Below are 24,744 nucleotides of genomic sequence, written 5' to 3' on the forward strand. Positions count from 1 at the left end.
TCCCTACTTGATTTACAGTGAAAATCATGCAAGACTTGCATAACTAGTAGTTACTAATCTCTTCTGTTGTAGCTAGTATCTGCTTTTGACTTTCTGAAAATAGGTTAGCAGATGTTTAAAATTTCCTAGAGTTCACCTTCCTGAGTACCAAAGAAAGCCAAAACAAACACCTCCACATTTTATTCCTGTCTTCTTATTTCTTTAGGAACAATATAAACAGACATTCCCAGCAGCACAGCTAAAGAAACAGGAGTCGTCTAAGAATCTGAAGAAGGTTATTGCAGCTTTGTCAAGCCCCAAACCGACATCTAGTTCACCAGCTCATCAAAAACTCACATCCTTGGAAAACAACCATTCTAACCCATTCCTGACAAATGCACTTTTAGGTAATCACCAACCCAATGGAGTTATTCAGAGCGTCATCCAGGAGGCTCCTCTTGCACTCACTACGAAACCGAAACCCCAGACCAAGATCAATGAAAGTGTAGCCATTCCTAGTAACGCCCCCTTTTCTTTGCCAATAAACTTGAGTGCGTGTGGGAAAAAGACAACCGGTAACCGGACAGCTGTTATGCCCTCTACCTCTCCTGTGTTACCTGGTTCAGGAAAGGATAAAACAGTCAGCAATAATGCAGTAAATGCAGTAAAACCACAACACCGCCTTCATTCTGCAAAACTGGTGGTGGAGCAGTTCAGAGGGGTAGACTCAGATGCCCTCAGCAGTAAAGACTCTGACGACTCAAATGATGATGACGACGATGATGAAGATGAAGATGAGGACGATGAAGATGATGATTCTGATGATAGCCAATCAGGTGGTTTAACCTTTTTAATAGGAAAAGCAGAAACTTAATTTTTTGCATTTTGAAAACATGCATTTCCCACCGTATTATAAATAGGGGCAAGAAATACTGGGCCAGCATGGCCCACACAGTGTTCTACACATATCCTTGAAATGAGCACGTGTCCCCATTCTCCATTGTATCATATCCAAAATCATGTTTGGTGTGTTCTGATACTTGGTCAGCTGTCCTGGTAAGGTGGCTCCATAGCCTTTTTGAAAGGCTGTCAGAGACCTGCCTTCCACATTAGTCACCCAGCCTGTAGCTTGTGACAAGTGCTCAGGAAGGGATTGACATTAACGCTGATTGATGGTTAATGATTCTGGCAGACAGAGCCCAGCTGCAAAACAGGTTTTCTAGCCAGAGAGGGACACAAGGGCCTTCAATTTGTCAAGAGTGGCAAGAAAAGCATGTTTCTATGTCTCATTCAGGCGCAGAGTAGTCCATGAGTAAGTAATTGGACTGTTTTAAGAGCTGCAGACCAGGCTATGCAATTTGGAGTGGCAAGGCCTGTTTTAAAGAGTTGGCTGTATTCACAGTCACTTCTTTCTCCCATGTGCTGATATCCCTAATGTCCAGCTTCCACCTTCATCATTCTCTTCCCCCTCTCATCCACACACCCTGTACTAATCTTTTTATCTCAGGATTGTATCTCACCCTCCTTGTTCCTTACCCTGGCTGTCCTCTATTCTAGCTCTTCCTTTGCACGGATCGCCATACTTTCGATTCTGACACCTTTCAGCCCGTATCCAGTTCTGTTGTTTTCTTCCTGTTCATGATGGATTTCACACCCTGTGAAAAGCCCTTCCCGGGGTAGTGTCCAGCCACTGCCTGGCTAACAGGGGATGATGTAGCTGTAGCTCATTTCTGGGGTAAACAGTCTTGAAATACTGCAGTTTCTGTCACTCATCTCTTTTCATTCAAAGGAACAGCATATTATCATGTGGAATTACTCAATGCTGTCATATTTGTAGTAATTTAAAAGTTTAGTTATTTAATTAGAACCTCCTATTTATACTCAAGAGATGTTATTAAAAAGCATATATAATAAGATAAAAGACTTTGCAAGTGTTAGAACTTTAATGTACTTGCCAGTAGTTTCCAAGTCATAATGTGTCTTTTGCCACACTTTGTTTAAACAGAGTCTGACAGTAATTCTGAGTCAGATACTGAAGGGTCTGAGGAGGAAGATGATGAGGATGATAAAGACCAAGATGAATCAGATACCGACACTGAGGGAGAAAAAACTGCGCTGAAACTGAATAAAACGTCATCCTCTGTGAAGAGCTCTTCCATTGGTCTTACAGCTCATTCCACCCCGCTTAATCTCCAAGTAGCAAAGACGCCCAGCTCGGCACCAGCTGCCTTATGTCCTGAGTCCCAGCCTGCGGTGTTCCATGGGACAGGACCCTCCACCCTCACACCAAGTACACACTGTGGTATCTCAAAGTCTTCTGTTATACTACCATGTGATATCTAAGATCCGTGTGTTGTAAAAGTAGTTACAAAAATAGTCCAGGTGCTGGTATCAAGTGACAGCTCAAGAAATTTTTTACCATAAGAACAGTGATTCACTGAACAGTTGCCCCAGGGATGTGGCAGAGTCCCCCTGAGGTTTTCAGATGCCAGTTGGTCAGGGTGCGAGACAATCTTGGCAAAGCTGCTTTTCCCAAGGAAGGTTGGATCCGGTGACTTTTGACGTCCATTTTGGCTTTGGCTGTTAGGTGACTCTGTGATCTTTTCATGGGTATTTGCAGCAGTCGTTAAGATCTGTCAGCCAAATTGCAGGTTCTCCAGACTAGAACATTACACTTAGACCAGGACATTTTAACTCATGTAATTATTTGAGAGAAGATAGAATTAAATATCCAGAGTTGATACTTATTACATTAAAACTCTTCATTATTTTGTCTTTGGAATTTTCCATTTTATTCTAAACTAGTTATTCTTGCTTCTTGTTTCTCTACATTCTAGTTTGCTTTCTGAATCTTCAGTTTTTTGCTCCTTCCTCAACAAACTTTGTAACCATATTTTGTTAGAATACAATTTTCTAGTCATTCTTTCAAAATTCTCAGTAGAATTTATGGATTATGCGCAAGAATTTATTTTTAAAAAGTTCATGGGAAGGGCATTTAACATTTGCCTGATACTATATAGTGCATATAATCCTTCATTTGGTGACTTAATCTGTAAAATTTAGTAATTACTATGGATACAGTAAAGAATGCATTTTTGAAAGTCACATTTCTTAATTTGCATGGTAACAATGAAATGAAATCACATGTTTTCTACTTGGAACTAGAGACTTGATGTTTATTAGCATGCATGTAAGCAGATTTTTAAATGGGGACATCTGCTTGTAAATAGGTTTTTTATATTTGGTTTCAGTGGAATAGGAGCTTCATTCCATGTCATACAAGGGCATTAGCATTGAAGCGGTATAATGTGATCTACCCAACATTTATCCCAGAAACAGGCTTGTTAATTGTATGGTTTATAAAAGATTTCATATGGATTAAGAGTAATCCAAATGGGTAAATTAAAAAGTTAATTTTTTTCCTCAGGAATCTGTATTGATTTGTGATGCTTTGAAAAGTGTGCTAGCAGATTTTTCTGTTTACAGGAGTAGGAGGTAGAATAAGTTTTATGTCTTTGCTTAGGTGTAATAATATTATACCTAAGAATCACCTAATAAGATACTGTGAACCGTTTACCTAGAGTTGGTCAGTCACTGAAGGGGTCTTGTGGTCTCTTCTCTATTTTGCACTGGACTTTTCACTTCACTTATATTTGGAAAAGCAGCCTCCCTTCCTGCACTGTGACCATTCAAAATAATGCCATAGTTAGTCATGTTAGGTTAAGAGTGCAGCCCTGTGTCTAAAGTTTGGCATCTGTGTACAGGCATTTCCTTGGTGCTTTTTCTAGGGGACTCTTCACATCATCTGGAAGGAACTGCTGGCACCTTGCTTGGCAGCTGTGCTGTGGTGCTGTGTGACACTCCTGGCTGTAAGAAGCTGGAGCAAGTGCCAGGGGGTCAGTCTGATAATGGTACTCACTTTCCAGGGAAGAGATGTGTCACTTTCTTGACAGAAGGTCCAAACTAACTTTTTGAGAAGTGCATCTTCCAAAAGTTGGTCTGCATACATAGTTCATGTCCTGTGGCTGTCTGAGAGGCCTGAGGAAAGGATCTGTCACACTAAAAACCCCCACATTTGGCAGTTGTCTCTGGAATACTCTTGATTTAGTTGCTTGACAAGCACCAAACACAACATCTGTTTGAACTTGGAAAAGCTGAAGTAGTTCTGAAAATTTTCTGCATTTGGCATTTGGCTGCATAACATACACAGAGCTCTAGGAAGATGCAGCCTATTAGAATTGTGTGGATCTTTAAAGTGTGTTTTCATTTGCGCCTTCTTTACTGAAGAAAATTAATATACGGTCTTGTCTAGAAAAACAGGCTTGCAAGGAATTAAATTAGCAATATTTGAGAGCATTAAACACAACAAGCAGCTAGGTATGGGATAGTTAGGTTTTCCATTTACAATTTCAGAGGAAGAGGTTACAGGAAACTTAGAGGAAAATGTATTTCAGAAGGAGAACACTTACATGAATTTTCTTGGTAATTGAGATACTTAATGGTGAGAATGAAACAACAGTTCGCTTTTGGGGATAAAACATAAAAAGTACATTTTAGGAACATGTTTTCTTTTGTAAGTTCTGTTAGGTATTAATCAGAAATTCTGTTCTAGGTATTTCAAAAAGACGAAGAGTAGCAGATGAACGGGAGCTGCGTGTTCCTCTCGATTATGGGTACGTTATGTATATACTTGACTTTCCTTAAAGAGAGATTATGCCTTCAAAAATCAGTTGGTAAAATGAGTTTAAAACTTTAAATGAGTTTAAAACTTTTGAGGCTGCATAATAAGGAAAGGGCTTCAACAATTTGGATTTCTGACTCCCAGTCCGAGTGACTGTGGATCTCTTTAAAAAGTGTCATCATATTTCATGTGTTAATTTTTGTGCATTAAATTTGCTCTTTTGCAACATGACCCATCTCTTAGCTGTTTTACTTCAGAAATTAATCCTGATGGCTAGAGCTGAGCCAGTATAGACTCCAGATAACTCCCTGAAGTATAGTTCTAAGCCATTTAAAATCTGGTAATATGTTAGTCACTTAATGTAAATAAATTAATATATTTAGTCAGTTTGGACAATCTACATGATACACTTTTCTGATGTGATCTGTTTGATTTATGATGGTCTAGTCACATTTTCCTCTTCCCTTTTTTTTGTAGAATTATTAAATTGACACAAATTACTTGTTTTTTAAAAAGTGTATTGTTGTATGCAACTATTTCATATTACTCTAGCTGGCAAAGAGAAACCCGAATAAGAAACTTTGGTGGTCGTGTTCAAGGAGAAGTAGCATATTTTGCACCTTGTGGAAAGAAGCTGAGACAGTATCCTGAAGTAGTAAAGGTACATTCATTTTTTAACTTCTGTGTTCTAATGCTAGTAAGCATGCTTGCAGTTAAAATACATAATTTTTTTCTCTCCAATAGAGATACTTATTTTCTGTGATGTGAGGTGTAATGTATCTTGGTCTGTTACTGATTTGATGTCTTAAAATGTATATCCCTTTGACAGAATGTGCAAAACATAACACTCACAAAGTTAGCTGTACATCAAAGCTGGGTTGTAATTATTTACAAGCTGAAGTGGAAAAATATGTGATTTTTTCAGTATCTCAGCAGAAATGGAATAATGGATATCTCAAGGGACAATTTCAGCTTCAGTGCAAAAATAGGAGTGGGTGACTTCTATGAAGCCAGAGATGGACCGCAGGTATCCACTTTTTAAAAAGTAAAGTTTCTGATCCAAGGAGCATTAACTTAAGTTTAGGTGAAGTAATTTTTGGTACGATCTGAAGCATTATCTGTTTTTAGCTAATCATTTCTAAAAGCTGCACATGTTCTTAACAGTAGTTAGATTGAGATGTGGAGAGCTTGATCTTGGGCTGTGTTGAAAACCACTCCCTTCAGTGGCTTTGCTCAGAGGGTGCAGGAGTTCAGCATGCTTTAATGATCAGCTCTGAGCCTGGGTTCGTTTAGTTTGAAAACTCGGAGCTACGTGTTTTATCTTAGCATTCAGGTATTTCTGACTTAAAACTCTGTTTCTTCTTTTATTGTATACAACCTCATATCAAAAGTAATTTATGTGTACATGTTAAATCCCACTCTGTTCATGTGTTCCTGTGCATAATATATGTATGTATGTATGTGTGCGTTTGTGTGTATATGTAAATTGCATGTTTATATACAAGTGTCTCCTGTATCAAGAATACTGTCTGAGCATCCTGAAGCGTGACACTTCTACGGAGGGGCATGCCGACCTATACCAGTTGTGCTTTACAGTGGTGAAATTGTTAGACGGTGTGTAGATAAACCACACAAGGATAAGTAAACCCAAAATTTTAAGGAAATTGTTACTATGTTTGTGCCATGCTGTGTTACTGTATTTTGGCCATGTTGCTATTTCTACAGGATGTGCACGAAAATTTTTGGACTTTTGTCAGTGAAGGTATTTGCTTCTTTAAAAGATAAGTGTTCTGAATATGTTACTAGCTCTCAACAGTCTTGAGTTCAGGCTCGAGTTAAGCCTTGTGTTCTTGTGATACCTTATAGAAATGTGTAATGTTTGCGTGGTATAAATTTGAAAGCATTAAAGACTGAATTCCTGGTAAGCAGCTACTTCTAGGTGGTGCTTCCTGGCTTACAGGGTAAAATATTGCTAAACTTGATTCGTGTTTGGCCTTCAGAAAACAACAGTTAAAAGTTCCTGTAGTTATGAACTTCCTTATGTACCTGCATGTCTTGACTGAAATAATTAATTTTACTGTGATGTAATGTAATGGCAGGGTACCTGCTCTCTTCTTGCCCTGTTCCCTTTTTTGTGTCTGTTGCCCGTATTACTTCATTAGTCTTGTCCCCTTTAGTTGTATCTGTCTTCTCCCTTTAGCTGGTTTTCAGTTTGCCCTCTGATCTATAAAACTTGAGAATGAAGGCAGTGTGAGGGACAGATTGCTACAGACAAGACTGGCGATGTGAACATTAGTTTGATGTACGTATCATCACTGTACTTTGTACTGATGTGGTTTTTGATAGGTTCCAGTGAGACTTGGGTAGACAAAGTAAGTTTTCTTATTAGGAAAAGAGACTGAGGGCAGTTGTATCAGATGTGCTAAGATGTGTTTACATTTTATGTGTAAATGAGAAGTTACAAAACAGTGGAGCTACACGCAGGCTGATAATATATACCTAGTAAAACAGTATGTGGTACTGATACTTTATAAGAGTTGGCACCCTTTTTACTTAAGTTTTTTGAATCATTCAGATTCAAAATAATGTGTGATAATCATATCTTCATGGGTGTCTGGAGGTAATTCGAGAAATTTTATTTCTGCTTTTGTGGTAATTTCGATTATTCTGTGTAGCCTTTTGTGGTTATTCTTCTGCTCCTTCGTTATATCTTTCTGTCATCTTTTGAGACATGCAGCATGTGCTGGGGTAAGTTTCACAAAGCTCTGAGATGGAACAAGATGCAAAGAAAATTATCTTAAGGCTAAATCAGTTATATTAAAGGTTTACCTGTAGCAAGCCAAAAGTACATGGATTACCTGCTTCTGATAGTGCCTGCGTTTCTCTCTTGTGGTATGCAAACTACCAAATATTATGGGTTATTCAAAGCGGCATTTGAATGCTGTAACAGAAGCATATCTGGCAGAAGTGGGCCATGAAGGAGTAGGATTAGAAGAATGTTTGAAGTTTGGCAAATGTGAAAATTCAGTGACTGGACCTGGAAGCTTTAAACTGCTGTGATTTAGAAAGATTTGTGCGAATGTGATTTAGGGTGATGGAATGGACATGTGTCCTCATGAGTTTAAGTAATATGTACAGGAGTCTTTGTCCTATTCCGAGCTCTGCAATTCAATTTGGAAAGCTATGTTGTTAACTTTTCCCCACAAATCTAATCTGAAATTAAAGTGGATTTTTGCTTCTTGCAAAGTGCCTATGGTTTTGTTCATTAGCTTGATTAACAGGATTTGAGCTTGATGCTGCTTTCATGCATAGTTGTCTGGTGTCTTTTTGGCAAATGTCCTGATTACATCACAGTATTGCAGTACATGGTAGATACTTAAAGGTGAGAAATTGAATAAAGTTATTATTTTGATTAGTTTGAACAACAAACCACAACATTTCACAGTGTTCTTCCCATTTTTTCTCTAGTGTTTGAGTAGCAAAGCTTCCGTTTTATGGAAGCCCACGATTCTCCTGTGTTAGGGTGCAACCCCTGTCTTTTGTCCTTGGAATATCAAAACCCCAGACTGTACATTCCTTTAATAGAAATGTATTTTGGGTGAGATTTTAAAAGATGTTTGAGCACAAAATACAGATGGTCAATCAACTCTTGCTTAACCCTTAATGGCTTTGTTCTGGACTATTTTTGTCTTGTCCGCTCTTAAACTTGCGGAAACTTGTGCATCCACAATGTCCTTTGACAGGACATTATACAGTCTTCTCCCATCCCTTGAAGCACCTGGTCCTTTTGCTTATTGAACCATTATTCACTTCATTTGATGGCCTCTAGTTTCTTTTTTAGGCAGCATTAGGGAAGTGTAATATCCAACATGGTCGCTGGTACTAATGATCTCGTAGATCTCTACTTTTCTTTGATGCGTGTTTATTATCGTTAGTATCATTAACTGCAGAAAGTACAAATACAGAGCAAGAGCAATCTCCATTGCTGTTCTAAGCTGATTTTTGAACTATGGCTGCTTCTTCTCCTTTTCTTTAATTTCTGTTTTGCCTCCCCTGGCACGTACATTTTATGAGATGAGATTTTCTAGGTTGGAAGTTGGTGTAGGTAGCAAGTGCAAGTATTAAATCTACCTCAACTAACTGAACCTGTGATAAACTGCAATTCAAGTACTAGGCAGAGAAACAAAGCTTACACCTAAGTAATACTCTTAAAGATAGTAAGAGAATTAACTTCTAGTCAAGTGGTAGAGGTAAATATTTTGGGTTAAATATTTGGATTTAGATTAAAAAATCCTTAGGAGTGATGCATGATGATGTGGTACACATTAATGATAGGGTCATGGTTCTGAACAGTGCATTTTCAGAACATCGCTAATAAAAGAGCCCTTTGGAATGTATGCAAACCAAGTGTGACTTGTACTCTGGGGGTGGTCTTAACTGGGAAGGATTCAGACTTCAGGAAACTATCTTTGCAGATACTGGTAACTCCCTTGAAATCTGAATGTCTCATTAGCAAACTGCCATTTCTTTTGCTGAAGAAAACCTTTGTAAAAACCTTTGTAATGGTGAAGAACGAGCAGAAATAATTAAAAGACAAATTACCAGAATAAGCAAAAACCATTTATGTTTTGGTACAGTAAATTTGATTTTAGGGTTTATGTACATATAAATGTGAAAACTAAAGCATTCTAAATAAAGTTTTGCTGAACTGATATTTAATGACGTTTTTAACTTACCAACTTTCTTTCTTGCTTTAGCAGACATTTTCAAAATTTTTTACAAACCTTTTTAAGGCAAGTTATGAAGAAGTCCTGAAGGATACTTAGCTTGCAGATTTTTCCCTGCATTTCTCAAAAACTTGGGGGAATGGTGAAAGATGTTAAAATTTTGAAATACTGGCGTTTAATTAAACAGGACCACCTAGACTGTGCTCCTTTTCTGCTCAGTAGATGCAATAAACTCTGCTTTTCAGTAGCCAGTTAAAGTAAAGCTATTTCTTCATGAGGAATAATTTGGGTGTTTTTATTAACAAAGTATTTCAGAATCTGCTTTTGTGATGCCACAAAATACTATAGTGCATGCTTTGTTTGGTTAGAGAATATAGTTAACATAACTTTAGTTTAGATTCATGGATGCTTAGAAGTTACTTTTGATTGGTTCAAGTTGGCACAGAAATTGTTTTGCAGTGGTTGGGGGAGAACTCAGTTGTACTGACTAAAACTTGAAGATTAAAATGCATCTGTGTTTTTTCAGCTCAGTTGTTGAGCTCTACAGCACTCGAAAGCAGTATTTGAAAATACATTGCTGCCTTTGCTTGTTATGTATGCTAGAATTTCTGTAAACACTCTGTGTTGGAGCACAGCATCTCATAGCTTGACACACTTTTTCATTCATGTCAAGCAGTGGATTATGTGAAAGCAGCATAGTTGTTGTTGAGTTTACATAGTATGAAAGGATATGTTTTGCCTTTTAGAAAGGGTTGAACAATTTAATTTGATGAAAAATAATAAAAAATAACATGGTAATGGCATATCTACTAGGTAAAAACTTTGTATATGATTTAATAGTCTTCAAAATCTTTCCTAGTGGTACATTTACAAAAATTCTTAGTGATAGCCTCTCAATATATAGCTTCTGCGCATCATCAAGAAATTGTCCTGCTCAAATAGTACATCACAACACTTGCATATTTTATATCTACAACTTATCTGGGGAGGGAAAGAATCTCTTGCTGTTCATGTTCTCATCTTAGATTTCTTTTTTTTTTTAAATCTGTTTGTAATACCTCTCTGTGAAATGTGTCAATTAAAAGGGTGTGCAGTGGTGTCTTCTGAAGGAAGAGGAAGTCATTCCCCGTATCAGAGCTATGGAAGGGCGTAGAGGACGACCACCAAATCCAGATAGACAGCACTCAAGAGAGGAGTCAAGAACGAGACGCCGCAAAGGCCGACCTCCGAATGTTGGAAGCAGTGAATTTCTGGACAATGCCGACACGAAGCTTTTGAGAAAGCTCCAGGCTCAAGGTAAGAACTGTGTTAATATTTTCACAGAGAGAGGGTATCAGTATATGAAGAGTTAATGTTTTTCCTATAGGAGAGAGTGATTTGTCTCACTAGGATACTAGTATACAGCATTTTATTTTGGATTTTTTTTACATGCTCTTATTGAAGACTTTTTGAAAATCACTACACGTATATAGGTTTTAAAGAAGGATGTGCATGTTTAAAGACATGTCTAAAAGCTTACTCTATAGTTACTTTATTTCAATGTATAAAACCTAAAAAACCAGACATCCAGAAATCTGGTGATCACTGAAGTCTTTAATAGCCAAAATCAACAGATCTTCGTTTTCCTTTGTATCTGCTCAAACAGCAGTGGATCTAGAAACTGAAATTAAAACCCACTGAAATTAGCATTTCTGTAAAGTGCTTGGCTGTTCCAGGGAAAACGCTTTTTCGTATGAAATCCCTGATAGTCACAAGATTTAAATGCCTGTTAATTTGAATAATTAGTACCAACATTGACAGTAGAACTTCCATGGTATCAAGTACTACCGTGTATCAAAAGCTGCTTTTAAATAACTATCAGGTACATCCTTGTGAATATCAGTTCTGTAGTTCATAGCTGTATCATGTTTTTGGGATGCATCCAATTCAATATGAAAAAAATTTTACAGCCCGTAAGTCAGGACATTTAACTTAAGTGTTCTTTCATGTGCCAAGCATGGATGTGTTTGGGTAACAGCTTTGTATTTTGCATAATGTAGCATTTTTACATAGTGTAATGAAGCGTCTAGCATTTGCTGAGAGGCTTTGTAGTTATTGCTGAGACACAGTAACTAATTCTGGAAGTCCCATCAGTGGGAAAAGATAAGCCCTCTCACTGCGCCATTTTGCTTCATTTTGTGTCCTTCCTTTCCCCATATTGGGCACTTCAAGGGGTGGAGGAGAAATACTTAGGAGGACTCCCAAATGTCTTTTTTCCCTCTACATACTGTAGTACTTATTAAATAGAACAAAACCTCTGGTCTGTATATACAAAATATTTAGAACGTGTAATTTTTGATATTACATATGTTCATATCTTCCTTGCTGCTTTTTTTGTCCTTGTGAAAACATAAGAAATACCTCAGTGGCTCAGGCCAGGGGCTCATCTAGAGCAGAGCTCTATCTGCCGTAGTGGCCAGAGGAGATGCTGCTTGGAGAAACTGTGTGAACCTTATCCCTTCTTGATCAGTTTTTCCTCATATATGAACCCTGGCATGCTGAGATATTTAATGAGTGATGTTGTAGAGCACATTTTTTTCTTATTCCTTTATTTTCTGTTTATTAAACTGTTGCCCATGAATTAGCCTGTTCTTTGGTTTTTAACCTCTTCACAGTGTTTTTTCTACCGGCCTCATGTGGCAACAAGTTCCAGAAGTCTGCTAACTACTGGAACATTGTCATTTTTAACAAATGATGTTCTATTACTGTCAGTGGTTGTTCCTTAATTCCATTATTCCAGGGGTTGGAGAATAACAGTTCTCCAATTTATGTTATCCACCTCTTTGATGATTTTGCACACCTTGATTCTCTCTGTCCTTAGCCTTCTCTCCAGACTGAACAGCACAGGTGTTTTCAGTTTTTTCTCAGAAAGTAGTAGTTCCATCCCTTTGATCCTCTTCTGTGTCCTTTAATTTTAGTATTTCTTTTCTGGGTGTATTAGCTTACATTTACTATATGAGGAAGGTCCTCTGCTATCTTTGCCCACTGTTTTCACAGTGTCACAGAATATTCTGAGTTGGAAGGGACCCACAAGGATTGTCAAGTCCAGCTCTCACGTGAATGGCCTGTGTGGGGATTGAACTCAATGACCTTGGTGTTACTAGCACACTGCTCTAACAAACCGAGCCAATCCCAGGGTTTTGCAGGGCTCTTCCAGAGTTCCTTGCTGTTAGCAAAACCTTGGATTTTCCGGAATGCTTAATATCATCTTCACATTTTGAGATTTAACTTTGCAGTTGCCTTTACAGGTTCTAATACTGATTTGTAAAGAAATCTTCTACTAACCCTTCACTAAAGCTGACTGCTGATCACTCTTTTGCCTGGTGTCATTTAAAGAGCTTTTAGTTTGGAGCTTTTCTTCACTGACCTAACAGCTCAGTTTTATTAATAACGTGTGTGAAACACCTCTCCTATGAAGACAGGCTGAGAGAGCTGGTGTAGTTCAGCCTGGAGAAGAGAATGCTCTGAGGAGGCCTTAGAGCCCCTTCCAAGAAAGCTGGAGATGGACTTTTCACAAGACCTGGAGTGATACGACAAAGGGGAATGGCCTTAGGTTGAAGGAGGGCAGGTTTATATTAGAGATTAGGAAAAAATTCTTTACTTCAAGGGTCTTGAGGCCCTGGTAAAGGTGGCTCAGAGAGGTTGTGGACTCCTCATCCCTGTAAGTATTCCATGTCAGGTTGGATGGGGCTTGGAGCGGCCTGGTCTAGTGGAAGGTGTCCCTGCCCATGGTAGGGCATGGAATGAGATAAAGTATCCATGTTCATTTGCACTGTTGATGTAGTTACTGATACATGGCATGCCATTAATGATAGTTGATAGAAAAATTTTGTAAAAATCTGTGTGTGCAAAACAAATCTGTTTGCTCTGTCTTTACGACATGCAAATGTCTGGAACACAAACTATATCTTTAGTGTTGGACAGCACTGTTTTTATGAACATAATATTTTCTTTTTGTAACAGAAATAGCTAGGCAAGCAGCACAAATAAAATTACTGAGAAAGCTTCAGAAGCAGGAGCAAGCGCGAGCTGCCAAAGAAGCAAAAAAACAGCAAGGTAAATATTACTTGTTGAAGTTTGTGCATGTTAGTAGATTATTTTGAAAAGTGTTAATGAAAAGTTACGTGTCTCTTGCCATGTTCTGCTGATATTGTTTGCTTTTGTTTGTTAGCTATTATGGCAGCTGAAGAAAAGCGAAAGCAAAAGGAGCAGATAAAGATAATGAAGCAACAGGTAAACTATGCAATTGCTAAATACCTCTTTAAATTGTTTTAAATAATTCAGTTTGGTGTATTTCTAATATTTAGTAAATTACTAAGTATGCTGATTACAAAGTGTATGTTTTAAATCTGATTTTAAAGAGCACACTGTGTGTGTTACTTAAAATTCTAAACTCTATTAAATCTACCACTAACCCATGTTCCCAGGTGCCACATCAACATGGCTTTCAAATCCCACCAGGGACAGTGACTCCACCGCTGCCCTGGGCAGCCTGTGCCAGGGCTAGACAACCCTTTCCATGAAGAAATGTTACCTAATATCCAAGTTAAACCTCCCTTGGTACAATTTGAGGCAGTTTCCTCTTGTCCCGTTCGTTGTTCCCTGGGAGCAGCGCCTGACCCCCACCTGGCATCACCCTCCTGTTCAGGGAGTTTAAGAAACTGAGAAGGCTCCCCTGAGCTTCCTTTTTTCTGAGCTGAGCCCCTTTCCCAGCTCCCTCAGCTGTTCCTGGTGCTCCAGCCTCTTCCCCAGCTCTATTGCCCTTCTTCTCCAGACACGCTCCAGCATCTCAATGTCTGTATATGATCTCAGGCATCCCAACACTTAAAGTACTAGTATTAGTTTGCCTGTAAGTGACATCGGTGATATGGGAAGAAGACAGATATGCTGCTTGCCAGTGTAGGGAGAGAGTTCATGCGGCCAAAGCTCAGTTGAAGTTGGAGCTGCCAGAAATGTGGGGGACAATGGAAAAGAGTTTTTTCAAATATATTAATGGCAACCCTGGTTGTGTGTATAAATTAGGAAATGAGGGGCTGAAGAGCAGCGGTGGGAAGGGGCCTGGGGGTCCTGGTTCATGGCAAGTTGGGTATCTGTCAGCAGTGCCCTGGCACCCAGGAGGGATATCTTTGCCCTGGAGGGCATTAGGCCCAGCATCGATGGCCAGGCAAGATGGGGATTGTCCCACTCTGCTCTGCACTGGGGTGGCCTCACCTTGAGTCCTGGGGACAGTTTTGGGCACCGCAATATAAAAAGGACATTAAACCATTAGAGGCTATCCAAAGAAGGCCATGAGGGTGGGGAAAGGACTGGAGGGGAAGTCTTAAGAGGAGCGGCTGGGGGCACTTGGTTTGTTCAGCTTGGAAAAGAGGAGGCTGAGGGGAGACTCACTGTGGCCTTCAACATACTCAGGAGGGGCAGCTCTGATCTCTGCTCTCTGTGACCGGTGACAGGACTTGGGAGAATGACTGGAGCTGAGTCGGGAGGTTTAGGCTGGATATCAAGAAAAGATTGACCAAACCCCAAGGGGTGGTTGGGCATTGACAGGCTCCCCAGGGAATGGTCACAGCCCCAAGGCTGCCAGAGCTCCAGGAACATTTGGACAATGCTCTCAGGCACAGGGTGGGATTTTTGGGGTGTCCTGTGCAGGGCCAGGTACTGGATTGATGATCCTGATGGGTCCCTTCCAACTCAGCATACTCTACGATTTTGTGATATCTTGAGGTGTTAAACAAGCCAATAAAAATATAAAACCCTTCCACACCTTTGAAATCCAGATATTAAATCCTGACATACTTTTTTTTTTTTTAAGTAGTAAACCAAAATTGGTGTTACTGCAGACTACCTTAAATATCTCCGTAAGAGATAACAATTAATTCTTGTTGGTAACTGTTTAAATTTTTCCATTAGGAAAGTGCTCAGTGTAGTAGAGAGTGAGCTAGGAGTTGTCACTCTACCATCTATGAGTTAGAGTAGAAAAGGCTGAGAGAGCTGGGACTGTTCAGCCTGCAGAAGAGGAGGCTCAGGAGGATCTTGCTAATATAGCTAAATACCTGAAGGGAGGCTGCAAAGAGGTGACTCCTCTCAGAAGTGCCCAGTGATAGGAGGTTCCTTCTGAATGTTGGGAAACACTTTGTCACCAAAATGGCAACTGAGAATTGGAGCAGGTGGCCCAGGGAGGCTGTGGAGCCTCCCACATAGATTTTCAATAGCAGTCTGGACGTCATCCTGGGTAACTGGTTCTAGGTGACCCTTCGAGGGCAGGGGTGTGTGGACAAGGTGACTTCCAGATTCCCCTCCCAACCTCAGCTAGTCTGAACTTCTGTAGATCGTGACAGTTTCAATGTGTCCACTTCTCAAGACAACCCATACTTGTTAAAGACAAGGCGCACACTATGATTTTCAAATGGTCCTTACATTATCCATGTAATGTAGAAGGGTCCAGGAAGCAAGAATTTTTTAATTGTCAAATGCTTCAAATCCACACCTTGTTTGTCATCATCATATTCCTTTTTGATGTGTAACCTGATAACATTTTTATGATTTCAATAGGCAGAGTACTTCTTCTCTGAGATAGTGATCTCTGCTGAAAAGTTTGTTCTGCATTAACTCTAACCTTTGTGGAGTTGGGAGGGTGTAGTACATGCTTTCAACTTTTGTTTTTGTTTTGTTTTAAAGTATAATGGGTGATAATAGAGATTTAAGGTCCATGCTGTGAGCTTTACATGGTGAAAAATGTTCAGCACTGTCTGAACAAGGCCTCTGCTTGATAAGGTTGTATTATGTTGGACTTCTGAACAGTTTAAGGAGCTGGTAGGATTTGCCTGGAGTTTATAAGGCTTCATGTATTGGAGCTCTATTTGTCAGAAAATTTTGCATGTCTTTCTCATCTGTGATTGCTCCTTTGCTGTTAAATATTTTAGATTATCTTTTCTTAGGGACTTGGTTTTGGTTTTAGTTATTTTTTGATAAAGTATCAGTAATGCATCACTATGTGTTCCCCAAAGAGTAAAATTTTAGAGTGGTCCATGTTCTAGAATCTCAGGCCAGCTCACAAGAAAACAATGTATTCTGTACAGATGGGATTTATCCTCACTGTTGGGAAAACATCTGCTATTCCAGAGAAGATCATTGAGCTCCTTTTCAAGCTTCTGATCTAGGCCTCCCAGCTTGCAGGGCTTTTCCATGGTCTGGGTTTTGCTATTAAAACTTTACAGCAAGTCCGGCTGGATGTATGCATTTTCTTCAGAATGGTCCTTCCTAGTCACTGTGGCTTAACCAGCTCTTTTGAGATAATAAAATCTTAAATAATGTGCTAGCAAATTTTTAATGCTAATTTAACAGACAAACCTATGCAGCTCAGGTAATGTGAAATAATCCCAGTGTTTGCAAGGGTTACATTTCTCAATCAATGTAATAAGCGTTCAGATTTTAGGAACTAATTCACGAGAAAGAAAAAATTAGAATATGGTTGCCCAGCATCCATCTGTGGAGTGCATAACTTGATCATTTTCTTCTCACCATGATATGAAACATGCTTAAATGTGTTGTACTACCCATTGTTCCTGTTCCAATTACTTGTTTTGTTACAGCATGTATACAATTCCCTCCCCTAATCTACATATTAAGGCTTCCAAAAATAGCATCAATTACCTGAGTGCTTTAAAAATCTGGAGAAACTGAAGGGTACTTAACTGAACATGTTACCCAGGTGGCATGTGGGTGAGTGTTACTGGCTGACAGAGCATGTGCTTTTGGTTTTGCTGAGCTCAGCTCTCCATGCTGCCCTTGGGACTGTAATGGCCTGAGAGAGGCTGCAAGAACTTAGGCACAAACAGTGCTTTGACAGATCTCGCTATTTCTTGTTCAGGGAGATCACGTCAAAACATTGTGTATTTCATGGCATAGCTCAGTCTTCTGTTCATTCCTAACTAGCTCCACCATTGTGAGCTGGAATTTGAATGCTCTAGGTTGCTTACTTGGTCATTAATCTGGTCCTCTTGAAGCTGATAAAAAAAACCAAACAAACTTTGACAGCTTAAACATGAACACCTGTACATAACAAGGTGTGGCTTCCTTCAGGGTTATACCAGACATCATCTAATATCAGTAAAAATTTTAACCGTATCTTGTTCTATGGGAACAGTGACTAAAATGGGTGAAACTCAATAACAAAGAAGTATGTATAAACTTTGTCATTTTTCAAATGTAAAAATAAATTTCCTTAATATATATTTTTAAAAGAGATAACTTTGTTACCCTTGTAGGAAAAAATTAAGCGAATCCAGCAAATTAGAATGGAGAAAGAACTTCGAGCTCAGCAAATTTTAGAGGTAAAAATAATGGCTGAAATGTAATTTTTCTGTTGCCATTTTAAAGAATGTTGTATTTTAATAGTCACACATGTAGTTGGGAATGTAACTAAATATAACAGCTCTAACAACCTGGACTTCCAAAGGCCAGTTCAAAAATGTGTCTTAAAATATTTTTCTTTAAAGATCAGCATTAACTGTAATCCCTAATCTTACAAGTATTCACTCGGGCTTTTCGGCACAATTTTCTACCAGAATAGTCTTGTGTGTACTTAAGATAACACCAGAGCAATTCCTGTGCTAGAGAACAAGTTTGCAGTAACAGGATGTTAAAACAGTATAATGCTCTGCTCTGTATGAAGTGCAGTGGGTTTAAAAATACTATGTCTATATTAGAGTATACTCTACAGGTTTGCTAGTGTACTAGCAAAGATAGATTGCTAGTTTTCAAGTCTCCACTGACAGAAAAATTAATAGTAATCTCTTTGCCATTGATATTGTTTCTATGTATACTTGATTTCTTAAATTAGCCAGGTGAAGCAATTTTGAGTGGGACTTGAAATTCTGGTTTAATTTTTATAAAGTAACTGAAATGTAAATTGATTGATCATGAAAGCTGCAACAGAGATTCCTTGCAATGTACAGAGTAAGTGATGATGTTCTTAACTTTTAAAGGTACATAACTTTGTTTCTAGTCAGATTATTTTCAAGTTGTGATGGTGCTGTTGTGTGACCTGTTTTGCATGCACAGGCAAAAAAGAAAAAGAAGGAAGAAGCAGCAAATGCCAAATTATTGGAAGCGGAAAAACGAATAAAGGTTAGTTTGGAGGACCTCCAAAAACAAGAGCTGTGTTATTGTACATAATGTATGTTGATGTATGAAAGCAGTAAATTTGGGATGCTGTTCATCGATGATGAAGCTGTACATAGAGACAGCGTATAATAACATGTACTTATGGTTATAAAAAGGCATGAAGCATATGCAGAAGAGTTTGTGTATGTGTGACACACACACACAAATACATAGAGACAGTACTTTTTTATGTGGCATTACCATGAGTTTTGCTTATGTGACACCTGGTATGCATAACAAAATGTTCCTGCAGTAACATTATTTACAATATTCTTTTAAGCATACTGTATCAAAAAGATACGTTGTTTTCAGCAAGCATAGTCTTTTCTAGGCTGTAATGCATACAAGACCACAGAACTCTCTTACAAATACTGGAAAACAGTGTGTGTGTGTGTGTGTGTGTGTGTGTGTGTGTGTGTGTGTGTGTGTGTGTGTGTGTGTATAGATGTACTTCTGTTGCTGCTTTGGCATTCTAGGTATGTTCTAACATGGAACTCCCAACTCACCAGACTTACTGTCATTGTATACTCTGTGTACTTCCCTGTGCTCTGTTCATGGAGGTCAGGGAAGTTAGAATTTAACTCAGATGTGCTGTTTTAGTGTGGCAGAACGGTGCAATTTGGTAAGTAAATTTTGACTGATGTTTTAAATACACTTTTGTTCTTCTGTTGAAGGAGAAAGAGATGAGAAGGCAGCAGGCTGTTCTTCTGAAGCACCAGGTTGGTATGTTTGGTTGACCAAACAGACAATGCCAATTGTGAGCTACTACTTTAAGTTATATGGGGGGGTGGAATCCTCAAAATACGCCCTTTTTAAACTTCTGGGTTTGACTCCTGCACAGATTTTCTTTCGCCTTATGATTTTTTTGCTTTGCTTTGGTATTGGGGTCTTTTGGGGGATTATAAAGTGGTTTTATGACTTTGTGATTTCTGTTTCATAATGTTGTGCCAACTCTTTCTACCAGGAGTTGGAGAGGCATAGACTAGATATGGTATGGGTATGTTTATTTTTGTACATCTAACACCGCATTGTGATTTGGTTGTGATATGGTTGTCATAGCAATGCATAAAATGTAGCACTGGCTGCTGTCATATTACATACTGCTGCATGGCTTTACAGCACAGTGCATTGCATACATCTGCTTGTCTTGTCTGTTAAGGAAAAAAAGACATGTCTTGAACATGTGTATAAATTGAATGTGGCAGTAACTAAATGTGGTTTTTAGCCAGGGATCTATGTTACTGATGTCCCAGTAAAAAATGGACTAGTATATAAAATCAGGGATTGATGTAAAATTAACAGGTAGTCACTTGGTTGATTTTTGCAAGCCTTGTCCCATTCACTGGGAATGAATCTAGACATTTTAAATACAATTTGATTTAACCTGTTTTAGAAATCAGGATGATGTCTTCCCATTGTAAGATACTGAGGAAATTAGCTTTCAGTTGGTGGTAAATACATAATGTTATAAGTATACAATGAAACATTACAATGTAATCCTAGCCTCACCAAATTAGATGATAAAATTCCTATAGCCTTTAAGGGGGCCAAGAGTTGCTGTACAGCTGTTAAGGCAAAACCCCTGTACTTGGTGCCCTAGAACAGTGCTCCTTAATGTGTTTGAAGCTACTGACATAATTTACTGAGGGACAGGCATCAGTAAATGCAAGTGTTGTTGCGTACATATATGAACCACCACTGGCTTGATTAAAACTGATCTAGAGCTGATAAAATTAATCATGATAATTTGTTGCTTGGTTACAAAAATGTTAAGATTTGCAATGTTTGAAAAAGACCAGTTTAAAATTTATGCTGAATTGGCTATTGAAGAAGTAAATTGCAAGTTCCGTCATAGCAGATGTAAGGTAACTGACCTGTTCCAGCCAACCATTATGCTTTTTGTTCTGCCAGCTTATGAAGGAGCATCACAACTGACCATAAGTAAATCTGTATGCTTCTTTTTTACACTGTCTCCATGTTCATTGCTTTACCTTTTTGCTTTTGATTGTTCTTGTATTTGCTTTCTAAACCTGAACTAAAACATGCACAGACTTGGCCATTCTTGTCCTATATTTAGTATTTACTGTGACTTGTCTATTAATGCTAAGTTTGTTACTTTGCTTTTTTACTGATTTGAAAATGTGGTTTAGTTTTGTTCTAATATTACCTGCTTCAATAGGAACGAGAACGGAGAAGACAACATATGATGCTTATGAAAGCCATGGAAGCACGGAAAAAAGCAGAAGTGAGTATTAACCTCTAAAAGTTTGAAGTTTTCATTGTTTCATTCTGCAGTCATCTGTAGAAGAGCTGTGTCTTTGTACATTATGTATAATTTAATATGTGTACGTTGCAGCAGTAGGACAAGAGCCATTAGGCACAAATTGAAATACAGGAAATTCCATTCAAAGTTAAAAAAACTGGTTTACTTGGAGGGAGATGGTTGAACACTGGCACAAATTGCCCAGTTTTGAGAGTTTTGGATGTTTTTGAGAGGAAACATAAGTAAAATGCAAAAACCCCATAATTACTAACTTACTTTTTGTTTTACTTTTTATGTATTTATTTCTCTATATCCTGAGACTCTTCTTATGTCTGTATCCTGAGACTTTTGTAAACAAAGTACAGATAACTAAGATACTGAAATAAGATAAGCATCATTATAGCAAGTAGTTGTTAAGGAAATTGTTAAAATTTTCTCTATAATGTATTTACAAATTTAGATAAAAGTGACTGACCAAAACCTAGAAAAACTGAATAATACTTCAGTGCAAGGAAATAGAGGAAGATGATACCCTAAGCACCCATTCCACTGGCTAAGTGGTCACTTAGTCTGATCCAGTGCTGTAATTATATTCTTACTCTAATAGAAATAGAACAGTGTTTATTTCAACCAATAAAAGTAAACTTACAATAGATTATGAAACTTACTGCAGTTAAAGTTTACAGTTTTAATAATAACTGTAAATTACTGTGTTGCCATGTAAATATCCATATATACTACTTTTGTTTCTTCTGTCACAGTGTTTCAAATTGGCAAAAACAAGTTGTAGGAGATGCCAGTTGGCCTTGAGACGTTGACATAGGCTAAGATAAAAAGCAATAAAACATTTTCAAAAAACCAATCAGAGAGTATTTTCCATTTTAAAATGAAGTTGGGGATTTTGTGCTGCTTTAGTGTATTGTGATTTTTCCATACAAGATGTCCCTTATGAACTCAGCATAAAGAGAGCCTGTGTTGGCAGTACGGAGGATGCTTACACAGTTGTAGAGCAGCAAGCAGCTGGGTAGTTCTGAATGTCACTGCTTTTTTTTCTGCCAGTGTAAATTTATTGGTCCAAACATGTTCTTTGTGTCCAATGTGAAACTTGATCTTGCATAAAATCCACTAAAGACTGTAGTAGTAGAAGTCATTGATCTCTGTGCACTCACAGTGGTTATCCCCAGGTGTCACCAGTGGTCTGGTATACGATACATTCTATATTCCTATAGAATGAAAAGGAAGAATAAAAAGTCAGGGGGCCTGCCAGAACTCTACAGAGAAGTCAGTGCTTAAGACTGACCTACAAATGCATCTGAGCCCTGACTTAGTATTGCCCATACTCTCATTGTTGCAAAATATGGTGATAGTAAATGGACGAGACTAGAATGACCTCTTAAATTAACAAAATAGTAGGGAGTAGTTCTGAGCAATGGGAGGCAGCTTGACTCGGTTCTTTAGCCCTTTGGTGTCCACAGGTGAAAAGCACATACAGTGTCTCCAATTTTGTATTGTATAAAGTTCTTAAGTAGTAGCTCACACACACATACGTGTGTTTGTTTAAATGCACAGTTCTGTACCCTGAAGAGATGGCATTGAATGTGGCAGATTCCATACATTTTGCACTCGATATTGGTTGCACAGCGACAATGGATTGGTGTTGAACATGTGGCAGCAGAACTCCTGGCACCGGAGATGGGAAAGGCCATGGGAGCTCCAGGTTCAGAGTCAGTCTTGGTGTGTTACAGACAGAGTTAGTGTAGTATTGGTGTGACTCCACTGTGGAGGGTGTTTAAGAGACAAATAATAGGTGCTTGGCTTCTCACTTGATGATCCCTATGTTCTGGTTGTGCAGATAACACATAAAGGACTGTTCAGTTTCAGGTTGCATGCAAAGTGCATGATAATTCAAGGCCAGAAGCTACCTGTGTTTGAACAGATGAGTTGTGTTTTATAAGGTATTCATATCTAGTTTATGTATTATGGGACTTTTTAAACCATGTATTGTTTGGAGACGTTTCTTGAGTGGTCTCTGCTGTAGCAGGTGCAGATTAATGATATTGGTGTGTAAGCAGAGCCTTTAAAATCAGATGCCTTGCATGGCAATTCTTTGCCATATTTTCACTCAGTCATCTTTCTGAAATGGATTCTTCAAAGAGTGCAAACATACTTAAAACCTGTGTCTGCATGGACAGGAGAAAAAAAAGTGAATCTTACATAATTTTACAAATTCAGTGATTTTGTTCTCATTTTCCCCTCCCCTTTGCTTTAATGCAGATTCTTTGATTGATGTGGTGATTATTGAGGTTACAGAAATAGTGCTTTTCAAGTTCTTAGATTGTTCCTTTGTAAGCTTAAATTGTGGGGTTTATTTTTTTCCCTTTTAATTGTCTTAAGGAAAAAGAGCGGCTAAAGCAAGAGAAACGTGATGAAAAAAGATTAAATAAAGAACGTAAACTGGAACAGCGACGATTGGAATTAGAAATGGCAAAGGAGCTAAAGAAGCCTAATGAAGATATGTGCTTAGCAGACCAGAAGGTAATCACAGCAACATAAACTTACTTTTCTTGCTTCTTGTTTGTATATTTTATAATTCTGCCAATAACTTTTTTCTTGCAGCCACACTCAAAGCATTCAAGTTTTAATCGAGGTAATTAGAGAACTATTTAAAATATATACAAATACAAGATACTAGGACACTACACAGTAGCATATGTTTAGTTAATAAAAAGCCTTTTGTTTAAAAGAGGCCTGCTTCCCAAAGAGCACAATTGCTTCAAAAAAAATCTTTATTCAAGTTATTTTTACGTCAGGAAAATGCATCATGTCTCAGTACACAGGCACTAACTAGATAGTCATCTAGAGAACTCTTACAAGCTGTTGCTCAAAAAAAATTACTCTCCCAGTCTTCCAGGTTCTTAGTTCTTTTCCTTAAGGACTTGACAAAAGTCGAGTTCAAAGTCTCTGTTCCAGAGAAATCCCTTCCTTTTTTCCCCTAAATAATTTTATACCACCTTTTACAGTAGTTTGGCTCAGAATAGATCCTAACAGTGTCTCCTGTCCAAAAAGGGAAGTATTTCTTAATCTCTTCCCTCCTATAATTTGTGAAAAGTTAAACATGTTTCAGCATTGAATGGATGAGGGGTGCAGTTTCCCTATCGCCTGTACCTTTCAGCATTGTCGTGCTGTGGGTCAGAAGGAAGTGTTGATCAGTTTTCCCAGCTGGTATCAAAAAAGTTTTCTTTTGAAATTTGCTGCTGAATCTTTTACATTTTTTCTTTACTTTCCAGCCTTTCCCAGAGTTGCCTCGCATCCCAGGCCTCGTTCTTGATGGAAGCACGTTTTCGGATTGTCTCATGGTAGTGCAGTTCCTGCGTAACTTTGGTAAAGTTCTTGGCTTTGATGTGACCGCAGATGTTCCCTCCCTGAGTGTTCTTCAAGAGGGTTTGCTCAACATAGGGGACAGCATGGGAGAAGTACAGGACTTGCTTGTGAAACTTGTCTCCGCAGCTGTGTGTGATCCAGGACTTGGTACAGGATACAAGGTAAAAAAAAAAGAAAAAAATCCATATTAAACACTCTGTATGTATGAATGTATCCTAAAATGCATCTCTGGCACCTCTCTCTTATGGATTTCCATTCTCTTTCTTAATTCATTTCTTCAGTGTCACAGTTCTAATGTTACTCCAAAACTTTGTGTCCCATCAGCCTTCCATTTTCCAGAAGTGATGTACTTCTGTGCATTTTCTCTACACACAAACACACATCCCATTTTTATTTGGACCTTTTGTAGGGCACTGTCACATTTGTGGCCATGTATTTTAACTCCTTTCCATCCATTCCATTGCATTCTTACCCTCATGTTATATTCTCAGTGAATTTTGCCATTTCTTTCC

The 24,744-nt window shown here is 38.4% G+C and overlaps 1 protein-coding gene and 1 long non-coding RNA gene across 18 annotated transcripts in view; one reads left to right on the forward strand and one right to left on the reverse strand.

Annotated features, from left to right (window-relative positions):
- Positions 1-24,744, forward strand: part of BAZ2B (bromodomain adjacent to zinc finger domain 2B) — a 121,695-nt gene that overhangs the window by 72,709 nt on the left and 24,242 nt on the right. For 5 of the 17 annotated variants that reach the window (XM_017736030.1, XM_017736031.1, XM_017736029.1 and 2 more), the window contains 16 exons: positions 206-815; positions 1,985-2,281; positions 3,768-3,875; positions 4,592-4,652; positions 5,213-5,321; positions 5,586-5,687; positions 10,473-10,683; positions 13,390-13,482; positions 13,598-13,659; positions 17,691-17,756; positions 18,487-18,552; positions 19,263-19,307; positions 19,553-19,585; positions 20,768-20,833; positions 23,246-23,386; positions 24,139-24,393. In XM_017736030.1, the coding sequence (XP_017591519.1) occupies positions 206-815; positions 1,985-2,281; positions 3,768-3,875; positions 4,592-4,652; positions 5,213-5,321; positions 5,586-5,687; positions 10,473-10,683; positions 13,390-13,482; positions 13,598-13,659; positions 17,691-17,756; positions 18,487-18,552; positions 19,263-19,307; positions 19,553-19,585; positions 20,768-20,833; positions 23,246-23,386; positions 24,139-24,393 (2,325 nt within the window). The remainder of the gene's footprint in view (positions 1-205; positions 816-1,984; positions 2,282-3,767; positions 3,876-4,591; positions 4,653-5,212; positions 5,322-5,585; positions 5,688-10,472; positions 10,684-13,389; positions 13,483-13,597; positions 13,660-17,690; positions 17,757-18,486; positions 18,553-19,262; positions 19,308-19,552; positions 19,586-20,767; positions 20,834-23,245; positions 23,387-24,138; positions 24,394-24,744) is intronic. The other 12 variants (XM_017736038.1, XM_017736037.1, XM_017736042.1 and 9 more) reach the window with 10 other exon arrangements.
- Positions 21,453-24,144, reverse strand: LOC108447093. The gene is made up of 2 exons (XR_001862490.1): positions 24,017-24,144; positions 21,453-22,074 (listed from the first exon to the last, which is right to left on the reverse strand). It is a non-coding gene; the product is annotated as an uncharacterized LOC108447093 (long non-coding RNA).

This window comes from Corvus brachyrhynchos, unplaced genomic scaffold, assembly GCF_000691975.1.
Source record: "Corvus brachyrhynchos isolate BGI_N302 unplaced genomic scaffold, ASM69197v1 scaffold45, whole genome shotgun sequence".
Classification (NCBI taxonomy): domain Eukaryota; kingdom Metazoa; phylum Chordata; class Aves; order Passeriformes; family Corvidae; genus Corvus; species Corvus brachyrhynchos.